This window comes from Populus alba, chromosome 6, assembly GCF_005239225.2.
Source record: "Populus alba chromosome 6, ASM523922v2, whole genome shotgun sequence".
NCBI lineage: Eukaryota > Viridiplantae > Streptophyta > Magnoliopsida > Malpighiales > Salicaceae > Populus > Populus alba.
In genome coordinates this window covers 21,590,184-21,613,290 of record NC_133289.1, presented here as the reverse complement: position 1 = coordinate 21,613,290, position 23,107 = coordinate 21,590,184, and the positions used below count along the sequence as shown (strand labels likewise).

Below are 23,107 nucleotides of genomic sequence, written 5' to 3'. Positions count from 1 at the left end.
AAGTGTTATAATAAGTATTTCATCAATGGATATATCTTTCATATTAAAGAGTATGGTCAAGGTAGAAAGACCTACAATAATAGAGTTTATGTTAAGGGATTAATTTTTAACGAGTTTGAAGTTCATTATTATGGAAAGTTAGAAGAGGTGATTGAATTGTAATATTATAGTGAGCAAAATAGAGTTTTTTATTAAAATATTATTGGTAATATAACACCGATAGAGGAATCATAGTACATCTCCGCTATGTCTTGGTCAAAATTAATACAAAAGCTAGACTTCACAATGTCAATAATATCTTTGTTTTTGCAAAGCAATGCCAATAAATTTATTACACATAAACTCCTTCGTTTAAAAGAATCTTTCTAGAGTTGATTGGCTATTCGTTATGAAAACTAAATCTAGGAGTCATGTCCAAGTTGTTCAGGATGGTAACGATGAAGTAACTATGTGAAATAATGTCTTTCAACTTGATAAGTTAGTTAATCTATATCGAGTTGCTTTGTTTACTAACTTAGAGAAAAAAATCAGATTTTTATGTTATGAAGAATATTTTTATTGATGTTGATGAGTTAAATGATGTATTATGAATCAGTGAACATACAAAAATCAATGAAGGTGATGAGACCGATGAGTTTTGATTTAATGAAGAAAATAATGATGAACATGACGATAATGAGATATAAAAAGACGAAGAACAAGAAGATAATTTTGATTAAAAAGATTTCGAATTGATTTTATATGTAAAACATCAATGTGTACTAAAATTGACATTAATGTAACTTTTCCATACGTTGTTGCTTTATAATGAAATACTATTAATACAGTTGAAACGTTTATTATTGTGATTTTACTATTTTGTTATTAAACATAATTGGTGGAATTGTATTGTGATTTTACTATATTTGCAAGTGAAATAGATAGGGAATACAAAAGTATTGAGGTAAAAAAAAATTATTTTATATCGATGAAATGTCAAATACTAATAGAATTACCGACGGACTTAATCCCTCAAAAAGTTCTAGAGTGTTGGAAAAAATTATAGGACTTTTCCATCATTTTATACTAATGAAATTACCGACAGACTAAATCCCTCAAAGAATTTCAGAGAGTTAAAAAACAATTATTGGACTTTGCCACTATTTTATACCAATAGAATTAGTAACATAATTAGTCCATCAAAGAGTTCCAAAGAGTTCAAAAAAAATTACAGGGCTTTGCCAATGAAAAATCAAATCACCGATGGAATTACCAATAAAACAAAATTTCATCGGAAAATTTTAGGGGGTTCTCATGAAAATTTAGTGTTAATTACAGAAAAAATTACTAATAGACTGTAAAAAGATTTTTAATTTTTAATTTTTCATCGGTAATAAATGACGTGTTAATTTTACCAATGAAAATACCATTAGTAATGTCATAACCCAAATTTGACTATTTGCTTTTAATTTAATTTTAAGAGAGGTTAAAAATTATATATTAAAATATTAGGGATTAATTTTAGTTAAATATGTGATTTGTCAACTTGTTGGAAAACTAAGGATTTTTAGTGTGTTTTTGCCCTTTTTCTCTTGATCTTTAGTTTGAAAAAAAATAGAGGGAGGCAGATTAAAGATTTCCAAGGGGCATAACCTTTCACCAATGTTAACCCCACCATAATTCAGCCTCCATCTTTTCCCTTCTCAGCCTTAACCAATTCCACCATAACCAAACCAGTGATATCAAACCACCACCAACAACTTCTTTTTCATCTTTCTTCTAATCACTCATAAGTCTTCTCTCTTGAGCCCCATCGTTGACATCTTCCAAAACACATTGTGACAACACCTTCAATAACCCAAGAACAACACTATACCCATCATCATTTTTAGAAAGCAAAACTAGAACCCCTCTATTTCTTAATTAGTTTCTTCCATCGTAGCCTCCCAACACCTCTCACAAGAATCAACCAGTAACCCACTGTTATCGTAGACACAACAACAACCACCCAAACTCGAAACCACCAAATTGAGACCCATTAATACTAGCCTCTCCATAGCCACCCAATTGACCCAACTGTGGTAGACAAAAACAATCTACAATGCATATACACAACAAAAATCAATTCTTGTGGTAATTATTTATCACATGGAATGATTTTTGAACAAATAACGATGGTGTACGATTATTCTAATTTTTTTTTGGTACTCTATGAAAAATAATTGCATATAGTTTGATCTTTTTATGCTCCAGTAATTCTAGAAGGTTTTTAGGTGTATTTGGCACATTTTCTATTTCTGTTTTTTAGTGCTTTTTAGAAAGTTTTGTTTTTATTTGAAAAAACATTAAAAAACATCAATTTAAAAAAAATATTTAAATTGATGTTTTTTAATAGTTTTGATGTGTTGATGTCAAAAATAAAATAAAAATATTTATTTTAATGCATTTTCAAACAAAATTATTTTGAAAAGCACTTTACATTGCAATTCCAAATATCCTGGTCAAAGATTAAGTGAGTGTTTGAAAATATGGTAGAAGTTGTTTTTTACTTGAAAATACATTAAAATAATTTTTTTATTTTTTAAAATTTATTTTTTATATCAGTACATCAAAACGATCTAAAAATATTAAAAAAATCAAAATTTAAAAAAAAAACACAAGTTCAACCTTAATATCGAATGGGTACTAAAGCTAGCCAGCCAGTTTATTAATGGTTCACATGCATGTGTTATTGTAAGGCTCAACCCCATGTCATATTCGAATCCATGAATACAAAGTGCAACTAGAAAAATGCTCTTGGAAGAGGCTGAGAAGTACAAATGGAGCATCTGTTTTCGCAGCTCTTCTCAGCTCTCGGAGCATCGATCTAGACCTTGTGGATACCATTAATGTTGCTTCAAAACCATTATGGAATAGCTCCTCTGTACTGTTCAGACTCAGAGTTTGGATTCTGTTTCCTCTTTTCTCAAAACAAAGACAGAAATGTTCATCACGGTTTGCTTTATTTGACTCCATATGTGGCATACCTCACATCAAATCTCATATTCATCTTTTAATTATTGTATATAACCTGAATTCCTTCAGACGAATCAATTGAAGACCTCACTGATTCAGAACTTGAATTAAACCAAGTTAAAAAAATTTTAAAAAATATTTTAGTTAATTATGTTAAAAAATTAAACTGACCATGATTTGATATATTCAAACCCGAACCAGTGAAAAGTTAACCCCTAATTCATTAATTGTTTTTGGTTAAACAGTGCTATTTTCATATTTAAAAAAAAAAAAAACTAGAGTCCACTTTTTTAATCTATAATCTGAACCTAGCACAAATTAATCCCTTGATCAGGTTTTACATCTATACCCACAATCAAACTTGAAAAAGAAAATAGCATTAATAACACCAAACCACGTGACAAAGAAATTAAGAGATCTTCCAATTATGAAATTAAACAAGTTGCGGACAGGACACGGTAGTGGCATCATCACCGCCCACTTTATTGTGATGGTTTTGGGGCCCTCTCTCCACTAATTACTTTTGTTTAATCGGGCACCAAATTAATTAAGGGGAAGTGTTGATTGCTGTGGCAAACCCTAATTGTGTCTGCCATACTTGGACAGACTGATTGATCAATTGTTGGAATCAACAATAGGCAAGAAGAGACCTGAGCAATTACAAGGGTCTTGATTTCTCAGTGAAACACGACCGGTCCTTCAATTAAGTTAAACCAGGCAAAATGTTGGATTAAAGCACTTAGGGCAAGTGGGTGATTAGTAGTTTTGTTGTCTAATTAATTCTGAATATTTAAATCAGCCTGTAATGACACAACTGTCCTCCCCATTTATGAAACCTTGAATGGTTCAATCTCGAACCCACATCTACATATTATGGTGCAATTTGAAATGATTCTTCAATTATACTGCGGATGAGTTGTAATGTTGACGGGAGGGTTTTTTTTATTATTATTATTATTATTATTATTTATGAATCAAATAGAGAAAACAAAGTATAAGAAAAAGTTTGGATGCAAAAATCATATTTGAAAATAATCAAATATTTGACCGCATGATCAATCATGATAGATCGATGAGGATTCAATGACCATAATTCTTTTATAAATTATATATGTTTTCCTAGTTATTTTAAAATTTACTAGGTTGCACGTAAAATTATTATTTTTGACCCAATGCAAAAAATATATATACTCAGAATACATAATGAAAAAATAAATTATTGTCTACTAAAATAAACCTAGAAGTATATGCATACAAAAAATATAATCTTTCTAAGCAATGTTCCTTATCTAATTGATATTGAAGCCGATACAATTTTATGATAACATTTTTTTTTTGAAATATTATGTTGGTAATATATTAGATTGATTTTAGTCGATCAAAGTTAATTGTTAAATTCATGACCCTAGTAATATACATGAAAATATTATGCGAACTTAGTTGATTAGCTCTCTTTTTCCATTTCCTTTTCCATAGTCTCTCCCTTAATGGGTCTTTATTAGCATCAGGTTTTACAAAATTTAAGACTAAATTGAAGATTTATTAGAAAAACATGAACAAAAATGAAAGAAAAGGATTTGCTCTCAGTCATATTGAGAATTAGGACTCAATTAAAGAACCATTATAGATTCAGGGACTAAATTGAATACAAAAAAAAAGAGAATGGTATGGCTCCTGCAACACATGCACCAATGTATAAGAAAAGTTGTCGTATTTATCGAATACTTGTGGGCTCCTTCACCCTTATAATCATCCCTTGATGTTATTGGAATCTTGATGGAATAGATGATGTATTAAGGTGGTATATCTACCCTATGAACCGGCATCTCTAGCCATCAAGTTTTTTATTATTATTATTATTTCTCTCTCCTTTCTAGATCCTTGTGCATGCTTCATGTTTGTAACATAAAAGAGTTTTTAAAAACCCAAACTCAATTAACGTCCCTCTATTTCTAATCATTTGTCTAACAAAAAACCCAAACTAATTTTTGCAAATCAAGTATCAAACCGATCATTAGGATGTTTGTCTAACACCATGAGACCCGATACTAAGCTAATTTAATGAAACTATAAAGTTAATTATCAACCAAGATAACTGTGAAAGGACTAAACTAAAAAGCAAAAAACTATGGTTATGCAAATAATAAAGATGGAAGAAAAATGTAATCAATAAGTCTACTGTAATTGAAGAATAGATATAGAAGTAGTTTCAATTGAAATGTTAAAAACATAATATAAATAATTTGAGATTTGTGTTTCCGTTTGAGAAAAGATAGGTTATTAATACTTTGTGCGTAAAATGAAAATGGGTGGCAAACATATGGACCCGGATTGCAATTATATACAGTCAAACAAGTCCTCTAATTAAGGTAATAGTATATAGTAAAGTTGCAAATGGGGGGCTCCCCACTTTCCTAAACAGGTATGGACTAGGAAACTTGAGTGGACAAATTAAACTCATTGAATTGTTCATCGGAAAGCATCATTGTATCTTCGGAATTCAAATTGCTCAACCTTGTGATTCACCACCACCATGGACGGTCGGACACCACATTAGTTTCTAAATTCTTCTTGCCGGTTTTCTCACTTTATCCTTTCAATTTCCCTTGATTTAGCTGAATTGGGCTGTCTTTCAGATTGATGTAGGCTTGGACCCAGAATTTTTTACATTACTCAAGCTGCTTATTATTCTGGTGTTAATTTCCAGAATTTTCTTGCAGCTTTCTCAAATTACTCGAAGTGTCCGTTATCGGTTCCTACACATTCTAAGCAAGACTTTGTCAGCTCAAATTAATTTTAGTGAATTAATTTGTACGTGCTATATAAATACATTAGAACCAATATTGTTGAACACAGTGACCAGATGTCATGATTAGAGTGACTGATGTGATTGGAATATATCCTAAATCTGCCTCTTAAGATTTCTAATCAAACTAATTTTTGAAAGAAATATTCTAATCCGGCAAAAACTAACATTTTCTATATGACTTCAAAGACTATTGTTCGAAATATAAATTAATATTGTATCTTTAACCTAATGGCCTGGATGTAATTAATTAACAATGTTTGATCTGCTTAAAAGATAAGCTAGATCAAATCGCTCTTCTTTGCCAATGAGCCATTGGCTAAGTTGTAAAAAAATTAAGAAAAAAATAGTGCAAGTTGAAGTTATCATTTATTTCGACTTGGATTCTGGAAATAAACATGACAAAACAGCTAATTATTATGAAACAATGAGTGCATCCCCACGGTTGAGTCTCCTCCCTGGCCCATTGTGCAAGGGCGACGATGATATCACTTATATAATTTATAATGGCACTCCAACAATAGTGAAATATATATATATATATATATATATATATATATATATATATATATATATAAGTGCTGATCATATAAATTGATGGAAGGTCATTACTAATAATTATTGTGCAAAATCCCCTATCCCCATCCGTGAGACCACCGTTTGAGCTCACGGTGTTTGTCCAGGAAAATGAATGCATCCTGAAGTCACCCTGGATAAACTAAAAGGAACTTATAGCAGTTAAATGGAACCCATCCTTGACCCATGAATTGGTTTAGCAGCTGGCCACTGTGTCCTATGCTAAGTAAAAACAATGACAATTAGAATGAAACTGAGCTATATGTAGCTAGAGGTCTAAGGTACTGTAATTTCGTCTTTCAATTTATGTATATTATGTGAGGATAAAAGGTGGATATATTGGACATGCAACCTTTTTTTATTTGATAGACCGGAAAAAATTAACTTTATGAGTGAAGGAACACAGAGCTAGAAGAAGTAGGTACACAGTGCCAAGTTAACAGCTAGAATTGCAGCAACTAGCAGAAAGAAACAAGAAATCAACACTGCAAACAACCAAACTATGTGCAAAACTAGACGAGAAAAAGGAACAGCTACACATGGATATAACAGCTTCAAAAGATATGGAATCAGTAGTGCACTAACTACAAGACTTTGTATAATAACTAGGACAGAAGAAATACATGGCATGGACATAAATATTTTATGTTTTGGCCGGGGGATGCTATTGGAACAGCCTCTTTTGTCTATTGTCGTGAGGGTTGGAGTGAAAGATTGGCGTAAGTGGTTTTCATGATATGGATTTCACTTGCCGATTTGCTGTCTGAGGTCTACGTTGGGGCTTGCTAGCTGCAGTTGCTCTTGTGATGATGGAGTATGGTGAAGGTGATGGTTGGACCATTGTGGAATTAAGTTTTTTGGATTTTTTAATTATGTGATGTTGAACATTCAAAAAAGTATTGGTTGTGCTTTTTTTAATGGATACGATAATGATGGTTTAGTGTTTGTTTGGGAATTCAGTCAATCATGTTCACGCACACCGTTAATCATATTTCAAAATAAATTTTTAATATTGTTTGACTTTTAAAATATAAAGCATAGTTGATTTTAATTGGGTTTTTTCTTTTATATCTAAAAAAGATTTTGGTTAATATATATTTTGCTTTGCTTTGAAACCAAAGCATGTGTTAATTTGAAATAAAATTGTTTTGTTTTTTATTTAATTAAATGATAAATTTCTCCATTATTTTTTTAGTTATTAAGATGCTAGTGCTTTACATTATTCTAGTTCAATATTATTTTATATCATTTTTTTTTACTTAACAATGTGTCTATATATATATTATCATTCTATATAGTTTTTTATTTATTTTTTTAAAACTTAAGAATCACTCTTATAAAAACATATATATGCATATATCATATGAGTTTAACTATACATCATTCAATATAAATAAAAATATATTTTTAGAATATTTGTAGTTATGTTATAGTATTTATTAGTCATTTTATATCTCTAAAGCACATAAAAAAATTGAACTAAAATTATTTAACTATCTTAAATATTTACAAATATAGCATAATAAATCATAAAATATCATAGCAACCACAACACAACTGTTAGAGAATAATATAAAATTATTCGTAGAACCTCACCTAACAATTTAAACTACTAGTTTGAGATGATTATTTGACATTCAAAGCACTAATCAAGGACCATCGCAAAGCTTTATTTTAATTAAATAATCAGACTTCCCTTGTTTATATTAGTTCTAAGTTGACTGTTTGATACACGGGGAAGGTCCCTAAAGGGGTCATCCCCTGGCCAGCACGTGATGACCCATTTTTGTCATGGGAGCAGCTCGAGCAGTCCACTGACATCCAATGGGTTTAGGACTGGAATCCCTAGCCTAGCCCTCAAAGCTAATCCTTTTCTCGAGATTACAAATCTGTTTTGCTAACTTCCCTTACCTACATTGTTCCAATGACCAGAGGCTATTCACCTTAGAGACCTGATGTAATTATGATTACGACTAGGCATGGGAGGCACTCGATCCTTTGGATTTTCAAGGGCCACCAAGGGCGCACCACACCATATGATGTATGATGCTTTTCCAGCCTCTGGATGTTACCTCCGACTAAGTCATTTCTAGGGCGAGTGAGTTGTTAAACAGAAAATATAACTCTTATTAAGGCCCCCGCCCATGTCTTCAGACTCCTTAATGTTGTTGTTAGCTGTCATGTCCCAATTGAAGAATTTGAACCCAATTCCCTTTCAAAACTCGCGCACGAAATAGGTTGTCAAACGGGTTTCCCCGTCTTTTAGGATCTACTAGACCATGTGCAAGTGTCATTCACATGTAACATTTCCCCTCTTCGACCTTCAAAGTTCTCGGTTGAATAATTGTTACTACCACCAAAATTGGCACTAATGTCCACTCAACCCAAGCTCGCACTTCGGGTTTTGCAGCAACTGCAACGCCCTCCTACCCATTGGTCAACAAAGATAAAGTGAGTATGTACAAGTTTCAAGTTTAAAGAACTTTCACTTGAGAGGTGTGTTAAGAGTAATATAAAATTATTATTGAAATCTCATTTAACAGCTTAAGTTATTGGATTAAGATAGATATTTTTACAACAACAATATCCATTTCTCATATTATTGTTCATGCAAAGGAGGACCAATGGAGGTTTATTTAACTTTCACAATGATGACTTATAAATAATATAAACTAACCCTGAGGGGTAGCTCAATTGGTCGAATCTTGAGTTTGCTCTCTAATGGTCACGAGTTCGAGTTTTTTCAGAACTACTAGAGGCTTATATGGTTGTTAATTTCAGGATCTATGAAATTGGTCGAGGAGAGTTCAAGCTGACCCGAATATCCACATGTGTGTCTATATATATATATATATATATATATATAGACACACATGTGGATTAAGTTAGGATAAATTAGGTATTCATCTCAAGGAAAAGAAAAAAAAAAAAGGAAGGAAGAAGAATGTCATGCCAACAACAGAGAGAATGTGGCAAAAGCAATCCCTTATGTTTCTTGTGATGATACACATTTTTTTTTCATTCCCGGATATCTTCTTGTAAAAATTATCATTTTTTCATGTTAATCATTTTCTAAATGGATAACATAATATATATATATATAACAAAAAAGGATCAGCTAACAAACAAAACAAGCTTAGTCCATATACATGTTAGGTACAAAAATATGCCAAGAACCATATGCTAAAAAATACATCAATCCTTAATCAGATCCATGTAATTTAATTTAAAAATCATTTCTAATTAGTTTACTCCAAGCAAAATCCTGCTCACAATGTGGAACAAAAACAGAAATGGTTAATTTTTCTCCAAGAAGATATTCAATGATCAAAAATTGAATTTTTCAGTTAGAAATTTTATAAAATTCGAACCCTGAAATGGAAATTCAAGTATAAAAAGGGCTTTACTTATTGAACAGTTCAAAAGTCGTTCAACCTTTCCATATATCAAGAAAAAATGAAAAAAAAAAAAAAAAACAGAAGAAGAAGAAGAAAATCACAATACCAAAGTGTGCGTCGCTTCAATTGAGAAGATTTGAACATATGTTGAAGCAATCACCGAGCTTGGACATACATGCCATGAGCATCTTTTTTTCCTAAACATGGAGCATACTCACACAAGATTAATTTCTCTTAATTAAAAGTACAAATAACGTAAGCAATGTCCTATAGTGGGGAGAAATTCCACTGATAAGATTCCAAAATGAATTCTCAATGTCTCTCCAACTTCTTATGTCCCCCCAGTGTTTTACTATAAATACATGTCATTATACAGCTCTAGCTCTCTCAAGAATCATCTTACCACATTAAATCATTCACTCCCTTCATATTGGTTAACTAGTTTCATGGCTTCCTTGGCATTTTCCGCTAGTATTGGTCGCTTTATTTCACCATCAAATGCAATGGTTTCTGATAAATTTGAGAGCAGAAGAGAAGGGTTTTCCCTAGGCAAGGGTACTTTTGCAAGAAAACGTGACCCTCGGGACTCAATGGTCCCGAAAGTTGCAACCCGAGCACCAACTGTGTTTCCATCACTGGAGAAGGAACTTGCTGGTGACCGGAATCATGTTGCATGGACAAGTGTCCGGCAAGAAAGATACGAAGGAGAGCTTGCTGTTCAAGGAGAAATTCCACTGTGGCTGGTATGTAAAATATTGCACTTAATTTCCATGCGCTAGTAGAGATTAACTACTTGATTTGTACCCCGCCTTACGAATTAAGGGATACACGATATTCATGTGTGGTTAGAGTATTCATCCAAAAATTAATAAAATAAATAAATTTAAGGGTATTCTTATAGGTTTTTTTTTTCCTTACAATTATCTAGGTTTACACTTCTTTTTTTCATCCTAATTTGTTTAGGTATCTTTTATATATATATAATCTTTGATTTTATTAAAAACATGGCTATTTAGGCAATAGCCATAAAAAAAGACAAGAAAATTTGCGTTGAGAATTTTCTAAAGGAAAACAAAACACATCAATAAGTCCAATAATGGTTTGTTTAGGTATCTTTATGAACTTGATTCTGATGCGGATTAAGTTATGTTTTGAAGTTGCAGCAAGTTTGAAAGTTGATGAAAGTGTACATAGAAAGATCCAACAGAATTTCCGTTTATTTTATTATCCTCTCTTATTCTGTCTTACATGTTTGTACTTTCAATTACATGACACGAAAACTTTGAATGCTTTTGTTAGGTTGTGATTATTTTGTTCATTTTCCCGCATAGTTTGAAGAGCTTCATATAGTTTTATCATGTCAGGGGTCCAGGATTTGGGAGGAAAGAACAAAGCATATTCCTTGTTTTATTAGTTTCATAATAATTGTTTTATTTATTTAGCATGGATCTGAAATATTCCAGGATTTGGGAGGAAAGAACAAAGCATATTCCTTGTTTTATTAGTTTCATAATAATTGTTTTATTAATATAGTATGGATCTGAAATATTCCTAGTGCCATAATCAGATGTAAGATCTGGCTAGTTCGCATCCATATATATAGCATATTTCATATATTATAAATTAAGTGAATAATACATCATTCTACAGCATACAATAGTACTGTTTTAGAAAGAAAAAATAGATTTTTGATTTAATTGGTGTTGGTTAATAACCTGAGTTTGATTTCATGCAGAGTGGAACGTATCTTAGAAATGGTCCGGGCATGTGGCACGTAGGGGACTACAACTTCCGGCACCTTTTCGATGGCTATGCCACATTAGTCAGACTCCACTTTGAAAATGGTCGATTAATCGCCGCCCACCGCCAAATCGAATCGGAGGCTTACAAGGCGGCAAAGAAGAATAACAAACTATGTTACCGTGAATTTTCTGAGGTCCCAAAGCCTGACAATTTCCTGTCCTACGTAGGGGAACTGGCTAACCTCTTCTCCGGAGCATCATTGACCGATAACGCTAACACTGGCGTGGTCAAGCTCGGTGATGGACGTGTGGTTTGCCTAACTGAAACACAGAAAGGGTCAATAGTTGTTGATCCAAACACGTTGGACACGTTAGGGAGATTTGAATATAGCGATTCACTAGGGGGTCTAATACATTCGGCACATCCAATAGTGACAGACACTGAGTTCTTAACCTTGTTGCCTGATTTGTTCAGGCCCGGATACTTGGTGGTGAGGATGGAGCCTGGAAGTAACGAGAGGAAAGTACTCGGACGGGTGGATTGTCGTGGAGGTCCTGCTCCGGGATGGGTCCACTCGTTTCCGGTTACTGAACACTATGTGATAGTGCCAGAAATGCCGTTGAGATACTGTGCACAAAATTTGCTAAGAGCTGAGCCCACACCATTGTACAAGTTTGAGTGGCACCCGGAATCCAAAGGGTTTATGCATGTTATGTGTAAAGCTAGTGGCAAGATTGTAAGTCCACTTGATATTTCCTCTCTTACATCATCGATCATCATTATTAATTTTTAGGATTGGGACTAATTATTACTTTGTAATTTAACTTATGGGTGGATTTGGTTTTGTTTGTTTCGAATTTTTTAAGGTGGCAAGTGTGGAAGTGCCTCTATTTGTAACGTTCCATTTCATCAATGCTTATGAAGAGAAAGATGAAGATGGGAGGGTGACTGCCGTCATTGCCGATTGTTGTGAGCATAATGCGGACACGACTATCTTAGAGAAGCTCCGTCTACAAAATCTACGGTCTTTCATGGGTGAAGATGTCCTACCAGATGCTAGGTACGTAATTAATTAATCTCCCTTTTTTATCATTAAGTTCTTTGTCAATGATGTTTATTATGCTTAATTATTGTACACAAGGCATGTTCGTCAAACTAAAAAACAACAATATCTTCATTTAGTTTGTCCTCCTCTGGATCATCCACTTGTGCGATAGCTAGCTAGGCTTATGTACTCCACAATTATGCCTTTTTTCAATGCTCTCAATTGGAAGATCATCTCATGCATGACGTTAAGGAACTATAAACATTGTTTAAAAATCAAAAAGCTGTTTTTGAATACTATATATATATATATATATACACGTAGGGTCGGGAGGTTCATAATTCCTTTGGACGGGAGTCGACATGGGAAATTGGAGGCAGCATTGGACCCAGAAGAGCATGGGAAAGGAATGGACATGTGCAGCATTAACCCTACATATTTGGGCAAAAAATACAGATATGCTTATGCTTGTGGAGCACAACGCCCTTGTAACTTCCCCAACACCCTCACTAAGGTAAAAGTCTTGACCACTGACATTAATTGATTAATATGCATGCGTACAAGTTTACCAGTATTTATATATATTGCCTTGACTTTTCAGTTTCTACCAATTGGTTATTTAAAAATGGTTTTCAATTTCTTGTAAATGGTTATAGTGGACACTTTCGTTGAAAGTTTTAACGTTGATCTTCGTCATATTGTAGATTGACTTGCTCGAGAAGAAGGCAAAGAATTGGCATGAAGAGGGTGCTGTGCCCTCGGAACCATTTTTTGTGGCTCGCCCAGGTGCTACAGAAGAGGATGATGGTGAGTAAATGTTATTTAATTCTTTTTTTTTTTAATTACCAATCGTTTCAGTTCCTATGAGTATGTACGTTCTCTTTCTCGAGAGAGAGAGAGAGATCTGAAATATGAGCTCCATAATTGGCTAAAAGAAACCATTCAAAACCCTAACTGAAAACTTGTTTTCTTTATGCCATATTAAGAAATGTATTGATTTTACAAGGAGTTTGACTCTTCTTCAGTCAAGCTACTTGCAATTGTTTTTCCTATAACCCTAATTACAATATTATTTATCACTTCTGAATTTGCCTTTTTTAAGTTGATTTTTGTTAACATAACAATCATCGATTGATAATTAATTAACTTTCCAATGACTTCATGATTGTATCTAACTATTTAGAGTGTTTAATAGTGTAGTAATGATTATTTTTTAAATTATTTTTTTGTTTATAAACACATTCAATAATTTTTATTTTATTTTTTAAAATTTATTTTTGATATAAAAACATCAAAACGATCTAAAAATATTAAAAATTTTAATTTAAAACAAAAAAAAAATTCATGAAAAACATGTTAAACCACAACCTTAAACAAGCATTTCATTACGAAGGACATACTAATTATATGTAAATGGGTCGCAGGTGTGGTGATCTCCATGATCAGTGAGAAAAATGGAGATGGATATGCACTGTTATTAGATGGATCAACATTTGAAGAGATTGCAAGAGGAAAGTTCCCTTACGGTCTACCATATGGATTACATGGATGCTGGGTGCCAAAGAAATAAAATCAATAATCAACTGAGGTTGTGTGATTTGGCTATCAGGCCTCATGATTTATCACCAGTTCAACGCTGCTTAAGATTTGCACCAGCAGAATGTTAATACACGTGCAAGGATTAATAGATAACTAACCCATGATCGAATATCGCTGGTTTGTGTAGCATATGGTGCTCCTTGTCTCTTGTTGTTGCTGTTGTGTTGTTGTTGTTGTTGGTATTCGGGTGTGATTTTTTGTTGGCTTGTCCATGTTTTATAAATAACATGTATCTTTATTTGTCTGTAAAATTAAAATTACATTCCATGTTGAAATGTTACCTTAGCATATCCAGCAGTTCTTTTGTACAAACATATGCATCAGAGAATGCTTTCTCCGCAAGGAAATCTAGGAATGATAACAGCTCCTTTAAACATACTGCTAAATAGGAAGGAAAAGAGCATAGAATCACATTTAAATAGAGCCGAATTGAACAATTAGATAAAAAAGGAATGGTTCTCTCTCAAGAAAGGGATGTTTTGGTACAATCCAGTGACAGGAATATCTGAGTTCAGAGGATTCATGTCAGGAAGTTAAAACATGGAACTAGCAAAACATCATATATGAAACTAGTAGACATGATAAAGTTTTCTTAGTTTAGCCCTGGCACAAGTTGCTCAGCTCAAGCATAGAAGGAACGGACCTGATTCTAGAAACTGGGGTTGACAAAACAGCTGTTATTGCCGGGTTCCCAAAACCAGGCTTACGGTCACATCACAGAATATGCTTTACATTGTTATTGCAGGAAGATTGAGAGTGGGGAAACAAATGTGGGGCTACTGTTCTAATCAATTTGGTAATCAAATAATCTATAAGATGGAAATCAATGTATAAAACCTGCCACTCTCCTGCAACAGCTACAACCTTTCCATGGAGTTGGTGGACAAAATAAGACTTGTATCATGTGAGTGGACCAGATCCATAAAGGCTGTCCTGCACTATTAAGACTTCAAATAAAAAACTGAGAAAACAACCCAGTGAGGGATTTCATTACTTCTGGTCCGTGTAAACAGCATCGACATCATCAAGTTCAAGTAATTTAGACATGAGTACTTTGTTCAACTCTACTGCCTCATCATCTACCTGAAACCCATTCAAACACTAATATCACTTATTTAATTAAAAAATGCAAGTAAAGATTAGGCTTGCATTGAACAGGCACAAAAACCGTTAAAAAACAAATAAAGACAAGAATTCCATCGCTACGCTGCTAGCATGTTTCACAATCTTTGGCACTTTGTGTGTGAAAAACACCAGAAAAATAATCAAATGCTCATTAGGCAATTCATTGAATCCTAAAGTTAATGAAACGACACCAAGAACAGAAAATCAGAGAGGTGAAGAGACAAAAAAAAGCATTTCAGCACTGTGGACATACCTCAATAGTTGTTATGGGAAGTAGCTCAGAGCCATTATCAGTCTCAAAACTTATTCTTTCCTCGCGTAGTTTTGACAATATTGCTGCATAGTTCTCTGCTGGACTGACAATTTTATAGTAGCTATCAAAAAGGAAAAACAGAAAATGATTAGGGCTTCGCATATCCTGAGAAACATAATTTATTAAAAGACCTCATTAGCCTGGTGAACACCATCACAATCAGATTTTGTGTATACCAGATAAATGTAAAAGACATCGAATGGTTTAACTTAATTGTGGCTTTTTGCAATGCATCTTGTATCTATTACAAAGAAATAAATAATTATTGGGTTCTCCTCACATAATATTTTATTTTCTGCTTCTAGAACAGGAATTTTGAACACGCATCAAGCAAAGCATTTGTTTTCTTCTCTTTTTTTGTTCATAGACTTTCCAAACTGAAAATTAGAGGTTCATTTTAATAAATATACATTTGAGGATGGACTTTCCTTGGTAGATCTAGGAATCTAGAAGAACTGCCCCCTTATGAAATCTTGGAGAAGGAAGACCTTGGCTGGTGCTAGTTTAGCTTACATACATTTTATGCCAAACTTTTCATAAAGCTTCCTACATGATGTCTTAACAGTTTCTTTCATTGCTAGCCTACAGCTTATTTTCACCCAGCCACGCATCTGTGAAGTGCAAAAGATGGCTCATCATAAGCTCAAAGTCATCACCATGCAAATACTTATTTGTAACTTGCCTTACATGGTCTGATTTCATAGGCAGTGCTAGGAATCAAGAGGTAGCAAACTTTGTTTCCCTTGAAAGTCCATGAGGAGGACCTTGATTGGTGTTCACTTAATTTGCATGAAAGTTTATGACAAAAATTTTATAAAGCTTCCAACATGATGTCATCGTGCAACTAGATATCACCATGAGTGTGAAAGGCTACTTCATCATATCATACATATCAGATGCTCAAAAATCCATTTTACATACGCAAGGACTTCTTACAACTTGTCTACAATGCACCAAGTGATCATCTACAGAATTAATAACTTGTTTCTTCTTTTTGTTAAAGGCTTTGAAATCAACACGTCATAGAATATTTGTACATTTGTATCAATAATCTAGAAATTGAAAGATTTGTGAAACTCATATGATTTTTTAACATTTAATCTAACTCTGAACAATCATCTTTAAAGCTCTATATCAGAAAAGGGTCAACTAAGAACCACTACAGGAACAAGTTCCAGCACGAAGTATCAAACATCAAAGTCATGGAGGATGGGACAAGAATTTGTGAAACTAGAATTGAAGCGTGGCATCTACAGATTCAAAAGCATCTACATATGAAATTGGAGGATGGGAGCATTACCTTTCTGACCTATCCTCATCAGAATCATCTTCATATGTTGGAGGTTCAATAACATCCTCAGCACCAGCGTCTAATGCAATGCCAAGGAGCTGATCTCTATCAGCATCTGTGACTTTAATATTCACAACCCTGGCACGTCTAAACTTGAACATTACAGATCCTGGATCCGCCATCTTTCCTCCATAGTCCTTGACCACCTCTCTGATAACTGCCACGGATCTTTTTATTTTATCTGTCGAGACCTCCACTACAATACTAACTCCACCGAGACCATATACCTAATGTGGAAGAAGCAGTTTATTTGAAGAAAATCAGATTGAAATAACTAATAGGACCAGCTTAAGAGAATCCTCCTACATGTATTGAATCTTAGCAGCCCCTGATAAAAGGATTGATGATAATCATACCAACCTCATAAATTTTCTCAATGAAAGCCTCTTGTCCCTTCTCAGAAGCCCTCTTGATATTGCGCTCCAAAATTTCCTTGGGTACATCAAGCTCCTTGAATTTATCAATTAAAGCAGCCAGAGCTGCATTTGATTCTGGATTTGGACCACCTTTCTTTACACTGCATCACTCAATAGAGTTACAATCCATTTCAAGAAACAGAAATAAAACAACTTATTTTTTCATCACCCTGAAAGCAAGAAATGCGGTGGCTATAATTATAAGAATTGGGTCAAATCCCGATGATCACAAACCACAGAAAATGTTCTGAAGTAAAGTTTTATTCACAGCCTATTTAGAAGCAACCAACTTACGCAGATACAACTTCCTTCCCAATCCTACAATACAATTTTGCCTTCTTTGCATCTTGAGCTCCCTGCATTTGAGGCACATTCATAAACTTAAAAGTAGAATACAACAAAAATCCCCTTGTAACTTTGCATTTTAACCGGTTAATGATCCTTCCTAATTGATATTGCCGCATCCAATGATGAAGGAACAAAAACTTTACTAGCATATATCATTCATAGTCATACCGTGAAATTGGATTTTCGGAGGTTTAAAGTTTAAAGTAACAATTAAAAAGAAAAAGATTGAGAATTTACAGATTAAACTGATACTATTAGAATCTGTTTTAGGCTTTTCATCAAACATGTGATATTCAATCAATTTAATAAGGCACTTGCTATTGAAACCCTCTAAAACCCAACACGGAGAGAAAAGGAGGGACCTTTCTGCCAGCAATTTTGCAAGAACGCCTGCCCATACAAACAGGAGGGAAAGTCCATATCTTTCTAACATTATTGACTTGATAACCACTACTATCCCTGTGTTTCTCTTCATATAGCAATAACAAACTAGAGGAATTGCTGCTATTTGATGATAATAATGCATCCATGCTTCCGAGAAAAATACTCCCTGAATCACAGCAATAACGACAACCCTTTATTTAGAATCACTTAAAACATGAAATATGATTGAAATAAATGAGAAATGTACTTATTTATTTGTTTAAATGGACTTACTTTGAATTGAAAGTGAATGTGTTGGACATTTTAAAGAGATCCCATTTGAGAACCTGTGGAGAATCGCCCCTACTCCTCTCATTTGATTTTGTTTTTATTGAAATACTACTTACCAGTTGCAGCTACAAAATCTTGTCTTTGCAAAGATGCAATGCCCATGTGTCCCTTGAAAATCCCAGAATTGTTTTAGAGCTTTATCGTCTGTCCATCCATTAGTAAAGTAATGGACTAGACCTGTGTCCCCTGCTCAGGTTCTGAGGCCCAGATTCTTTTGGGTCTAATTTACCTACAGATTTATTCTTTTTAAATTTTGATGATGGGGGATCCGAAGTTGAGCATTCCAATTTCTAAAGCTCCAATCTTAGTCCTTGGTAACCGTTAAAAAGGTATCTGATTGGTTTTGATATTAATTTTAGGTAAGATTTATTGTTCTCGAATTATAAGAAACTTTAAAATGAGTGGCATAAATATGTTAACTTTTGCATTGTGTACCAAGAAACGTTTCATTGTGTAAAATTTTCTTCTTCTTCTTTTGTCATCAATTTTTCTTGGGGCGATTTCATCATTTGTGACTTAATTGAAGGTCAATTGATTCATATTTGCCAGTGTGAATATTTTATGTAAAAAAACATATTGAAACAACCTGTATAAGTGGTATTTTTTTTAGCCTAAAAAGAAGAGAAAAAAACAACAAAATTTCCCTGTTTGAACAAGAGCTTCCAAATGTTACTTTTTATTGCAGGATTTGATTCCTGCACCTGCATCATAGACCAAATCGAATGGTTTTCAGAATCATTGACTCTCAATCTGAGACACTTGACTACCTCGGATTGCTCCTATGGAACAAAAAAGCCGACACTAGAGCAATTGAAAAGAGTAATTAACAAACACAGATGTGTATTGACCATATTTACTGTCCGAAGTTATCTAGCAAAGAAGTTTGTAAACTCAGTGCAGAAACTACGTATTCATTGCCCTTGGAGCTTCAGTTCAACTGTTGCTTAGCTTCTCCTTCGCGTATAGCTCTACACATGAAAGAAGTGGATGTTATATACAAGCAAACCTGCTCATGGTTTACTTGAAAGAATACCCAGATAGTGATCAGACTGTAAATTTGACAGCCAAGAAGTCTCTGGTGTACATTATTCCATTATCTAGATCAATCACAAAGTTCACAGCCCATCTATCCATAATTTCGACAATCCTCCACGCATTCAACAAACAAACTTCACAATACATATGTAGGAAGTATATTACTCTGTTGATGAGCTTCACATATTAAATAGAGATCAGCTAATTCTTCTTGTCTTTGTAGAGTTGAATGGAGTCATCCCAAGCCTTAAAAGTAATAATGATTATAAGAGAATCACATTGCAGGGATGCCCATAAGTCACATAGCAAATAAAGTGAATCACGAGCAGCAGGAACTACCTGGAGATTTTTTTCCATCTCATCTAGAACAGCTCTAGTTTTATAGAAAATGACCTCTTAGAGGGCTGATGCCTTGTCTTCCTTTGGCAGCGTGGTGAGCCAAAATTCATATAAATGTACCCCCAAAATTTGGTAGTTTGAAAAGAATACAAGCAGCCATTAATTCAGTTACGACAAGGCAGCATTGGGAAGGACACCAGTTTTTATGCGTAGTGTAAAACAACAGATCGTCTGCCTCTGATGGTAAAGGATAAAGAGGTCCTTAAACTTATGGGATAAAAACTTGACACATCGACATTAATTCTTATCTTCCCAGATAGAGTAATGACGATCATCAACGTCTCAGTACTGCTATCTGTATGCCCTGAACAGCTTTCTAGCTCAACCTTGATTTCGTCCGTCAAATTTGACTTCACGGATTAATAGGAAACCAACTATTAATAACTAATGAAGCAGGGATAAATTTCATCAATGTAAACACAAGTTACTATAGAAAACGAAATAAACACACTCTTGCAGGTTAAAGAATCTTTCTACCTATGGAAATACAGAAACTTTTTTTTTTCCTTCTCTGGTGTCCACGGAAACTAACAAGCAAGGAAAATTTGTTAACATTCAAACATGGAAATGCCGAACATAATGAAAATCGTTCAGCAATCAAAAGGAGCATGAAATATACTATTTCACTGACCTGTATAATCCCAGGTATCCAGCATAAACATTTTTTGCACTCTTTTTATCCATCATCGTTATCTCCAATGCAGCTGACAAAACCTGCTAATGTTTTCCTGCATCCTCATTGGCATCCACATCTTCAGTCCTTTATCAAGCACAATGGACCTCAATGACTTGCATTTCAACACCATATCCACATCATCCCAACAAATGTTGTAACAGGAAGCCAACACTAATGATTCCAAACACTCATGATAACCAAGGGCACGAATGCCAGCTCCAGTAATCATCTCACACCCAGTTAAATCAAGAGCTATCAAATTCCTACAATTCCCAGCTATTGCAACAAGTGTAATATCTGACACATTGATCAACCATGAAAGATTCATTCTTTTAAGACTAGCAATCGAGGCAACTGCCATACCTCCATTATCTGTCACTCTTGGCCCACATTCAGCCAAATTCAACTCCTCCAAACAACACATTCCCTGCAACAATGACATCCCGAAATCAGTAAGTCTATCACATTCTGCAAGAACCAACCTCTTTAATGTCCTTGAAGGAGACCCGGTTGCCAAAAAGGACAAACCTTTGTCAGTAACTAAAGAACAACCTTCTAAATTCAAAACCCGAATCGAATTCATACACCCAATTGCTTCAAGTGATGAATCGTTTATCAAACTACACCGCCCCAAATCTAAAACACTCAAACTTTGTGCACACTTGACAAGACTAATAACCCCAACATTCCCAATCCTCCTTCTCCTTCTAAACAACACTTTACACAATTTGCAACAGCCATTCGCAATAGCTAAAACACCAACATCATCAAAATCTAATAAGTCATCAAACTCATCAAGTTTTTGGCTTTCAACTGATTGTTGCTTGAGATTGAGAAACTCAAGTTTAGGACATGTATTGGCTATGAATTCAAGGTGGTTGTTGGTGATTCGTTTTGAAGACTCAAAAGTTGACAAATTTGGGAATCTGTGCAAGAATTTATGGAGTAATTCGGGTTCAAAAACGCGAATTGATAAACGGGTTTGGCCTTCTACATTAAGCCATTGCTTGCATACTAGAGAGAATGATTGTCTGTCATTCTGATCAATAACCGAGCTGATAATTAAGGCTAACTCATCATCACCCAGTTTTGACATAGTTTTATTGAATGAAACTATTCGGGGTACTACAGAGAGTTGAGATTTTAGAAGCTTGCCTGTCTGATCCGGTGTTGATGCACACATTCCTTCTGTTGTGCTACAATTCTTGCGCGAGGTCCCTCGAGTTTATTACAACTACTCAGATTGATCCCTGATTTAATTTTGGGCTCGACAACCCTCATGATTTCAATTCGTTGTCATATTCAGTCCCTGCATACAACTCCTTCTTCATAATTAACACCTACAATGATAAATTTAAGAATATATAGTTAGATACAAGAGAATATCGCAAAATTAGCCCACTAGAATAGAGTGGTCATTCTCGTGCGTGGCTCAAGATCGAGGGGCAATGGTGTAAATGTGGGCATTAGCTCGAAGACCTCTGTATCAGTCGATGATTTTTAGTGGTTGAAAATAAATAAACCCTTAGTAAGTGAGATCCACCAAACCTTTTTCTACACACATATGGCGTGACACGTGTCCCATATACTTTTTTTTTTTAATAAATGAGTGTCGATATTGGATACTTGCATATTCTTCAATTTTGTACATTCCCTGCTGAAGCATACAATATACTTGTACATATTTTCTCTTTATGAGAATATTTAAAAGAAAATATAATCATTTTTTTTAAATATAGTTATGCTTTCACTCAAAAATTCATTTTTTTTCCTTTATTAAGATGCATATTGATGTGCCTTTAATTAAAATATGTCTAATTATAGTGTGCACATCGATCAATATCGAAGCATAATATTATAAGAGAACAAAAATGAATATAATTATAAAATTTTGTTTGGATTTTAAGTTCGGGATTGATTCGAGTCGATCCCAAATATGACATTACAATAAAAATTAGATTTTTTATTTAAACAACCAAAATCAAACTTTAATTTGATAAATCATCAAATTAATCTAGTAGGTCATATCAGATTTTATAACTGTAAAAATAAAAATGAATTTTATAAATAAGTGAGAAATTGTTTATAAATAAGGTAAAACTTAGATATAATTTAACGGGAAAAAAAATGTGTTTAAAGTGTAATTGTGATTATTTTTCAGAGTGTTTTTTACTTTAAAATATATTAAAATAATATTTTTATTATTTTTTAAAAATTATTGATATCATTACATTAAAATGATCTAAAAATATTTAAAAATATATTAATTTAAAACAAGTAAAAAAATTTTAATTTTTTAAAAAATACTTTTAAAATATAAAAACGAAAACCATGGATTCATAACGTGCAATTTTTTTTTTTTTTTCAATCTTGAATTTTTTTGTGTCTCGTCTAGCCGCTAGTGTAGGAATATTCCTTTAAACCTGCTTGAGATATTTGGGGAGGGGGGGGGGCAGATATTTTTTATAAAAAAAAAAATTAACAAAAAAAAACCGTAAATTTTTTTTAAAAAATAGAAATGAGAGGCTGGGTTGTAATTAAATGCCTTTTCGGGGCATTAAATCATCAG

The 23,107-nt window shown here is 33.6% G+C and overlaps 3 protein-coding genes across 7 annotated transcripts; 1 reads left to right on the top strand and 2 right to left on the bottom strand.

Moving 5' to 3' along the window:
* Positions 1-10,186: 10,186 nt before the first annotated feature.
* On the top strand, positions 10,187-14,522 carry LOC118030684 (carotenoid cleavage dioxygenase 8 homolog B, chloroplastic). The gene is made up of 6 exons (XM_035034891.2): positions 10,187-10,517; positions 11,510-12,253; positions 12,384-12,577; positions 12,887-13,076; positions 13,267-13,369; positions 13,987-14,522. Exons 1-6 carry the CDS (start codon positions 10,221-10,223, stop codon positions 14,130-14,132), a joined length of 1,674 nt encoding a protein of 557 aa, XP_034890782.1. The 5' UTR covers positions 10,187-10,220; the 3' UTR covers positions 14,133-14,522.
* A 58-nt stretch (positions 14,523-14,580) lies between these two features.
* Positions 14,581-18,573, bottom strand: LOC118030685 (probable transcriptional regulatory protein At2g25830). The gene is made up of 7 exons (XM_035034893.2): positions 18,372-18,573; positions 18,077-18,264; positions 17,661-17,722; positions 17,311-17,467; positions 16,900-17,177; positions 15,540-15,660; positions 14,581-15,244 (listed from the first exon to the last, which is right to left on the bottom strand). Exons 1-7 carry the CDS (start codon positions 18,451-18,453, stop codon positions 15,152-15,154), a joined length of 981 nt encoding a protein of 326 aa, XP_034890784.1. The 5' UTR covers positions 18,454-18,573; the 3' UTR covers positions 14,581-15,151.
* Positions 18,574-19,073: 500 nt separating this feature from the next.
* LOC118030683 (F-box protein At5g51380) lies at positions 19,074-21,879 on the bottom strand. Of its 5 annotated transcripts, none has more exons than XM_035034890.2 (3): positions 20,494-21,879; positions 20,340-20,389; positions 19,074-19,396 (listed from the first exon to the last, which is right to left on the bottom strand). In XM_035034890.2, exon 1 carries the CDS (start codon positions 21,719-21,721, stop codon positions 20,552-20,554), a length of 1,170 nt encoding a protein of 389 aa, XP_034890781.1. In that variant the 5' UTR covers positions 21,722-21,879; the 3' UTR covers positions 19,074-19,396; positions 20,340-20,389; positions 20,494-20,551. The 5 variants fall into 5 exon arrangements, with proteins under 5 accessions (XP_034890781.1, XP_034890780.1, XP_034890779.1 ...); XM_073410157.1 differs by lacking the exon at positions 19,074-19,396 and adding an exon at positions 19,407-20,212; XM_035034889.2 differs by having other exon boundaries at positions 20,340-21,879.
* Positions 21,880-23,107: the final 1,228 nt, after the last annotated feature.

What these genes read in the sequence shown, in the direction of transcription:
- LOC118030684 (XM_035034891.2), top strand. Translation starts at nt 10,221, where the DNA reads ATGGCTTCCTTGGCATTTTCCGCTAGTATTGGTCGCTTTATTTCACCA. An exon ending in GTAAAGCTAGTGGCAAGATT is followed by an intron (nt 12,254 to 12,383) that starts GTAAGTCCACTT and finishes GAATTTTTTAAG; the next exon opens with GTGGCAAGTGTGGAAGTGCC. An exon ending in TCCCCAACACCCTCACTAAG is followed by an intron (nt 13,077 to 13,266) that starts GTAAAAGTCTTG and finishes GTCATATTGTAG; the next exon opens with ATTGACTTGCTCGAGAAGAA.
- LOC118030685 (XM_035034893.2), bottom strand. Translation starts at nt 18,453, where the DNA reads ATGAGAGGAGTAGGGGCGATTCTCCACAGGTTCTCAAATGGGATCTCT. An exon ending in ACATTCACTTTCAATTCAAA is followed by an intron (nt 18,265 to 18,371) that starts GTAAGTCCATTT and finishes GCTGTGATTCAG; the next exon opens with GGAGTATTTTTCTCGGAAGC. An exon ending in GCAAAATTGCTGGCAGAAAG is followed by an intron (nt 17,723 to 18,076) that starts GTCCCTCCTTTT and finishes CCTCAAATGCAG; the next exon opens with GGAGCTCAAGATGCAAAGAA.
- LOC118030683 (XM_035034889.2), bottom strand. Translation starts at nt 21,721, where the DNA reads ATGTGTGCATCAACACCGGATCAGACAGGCAAGCTTCTAAAATCTCAA.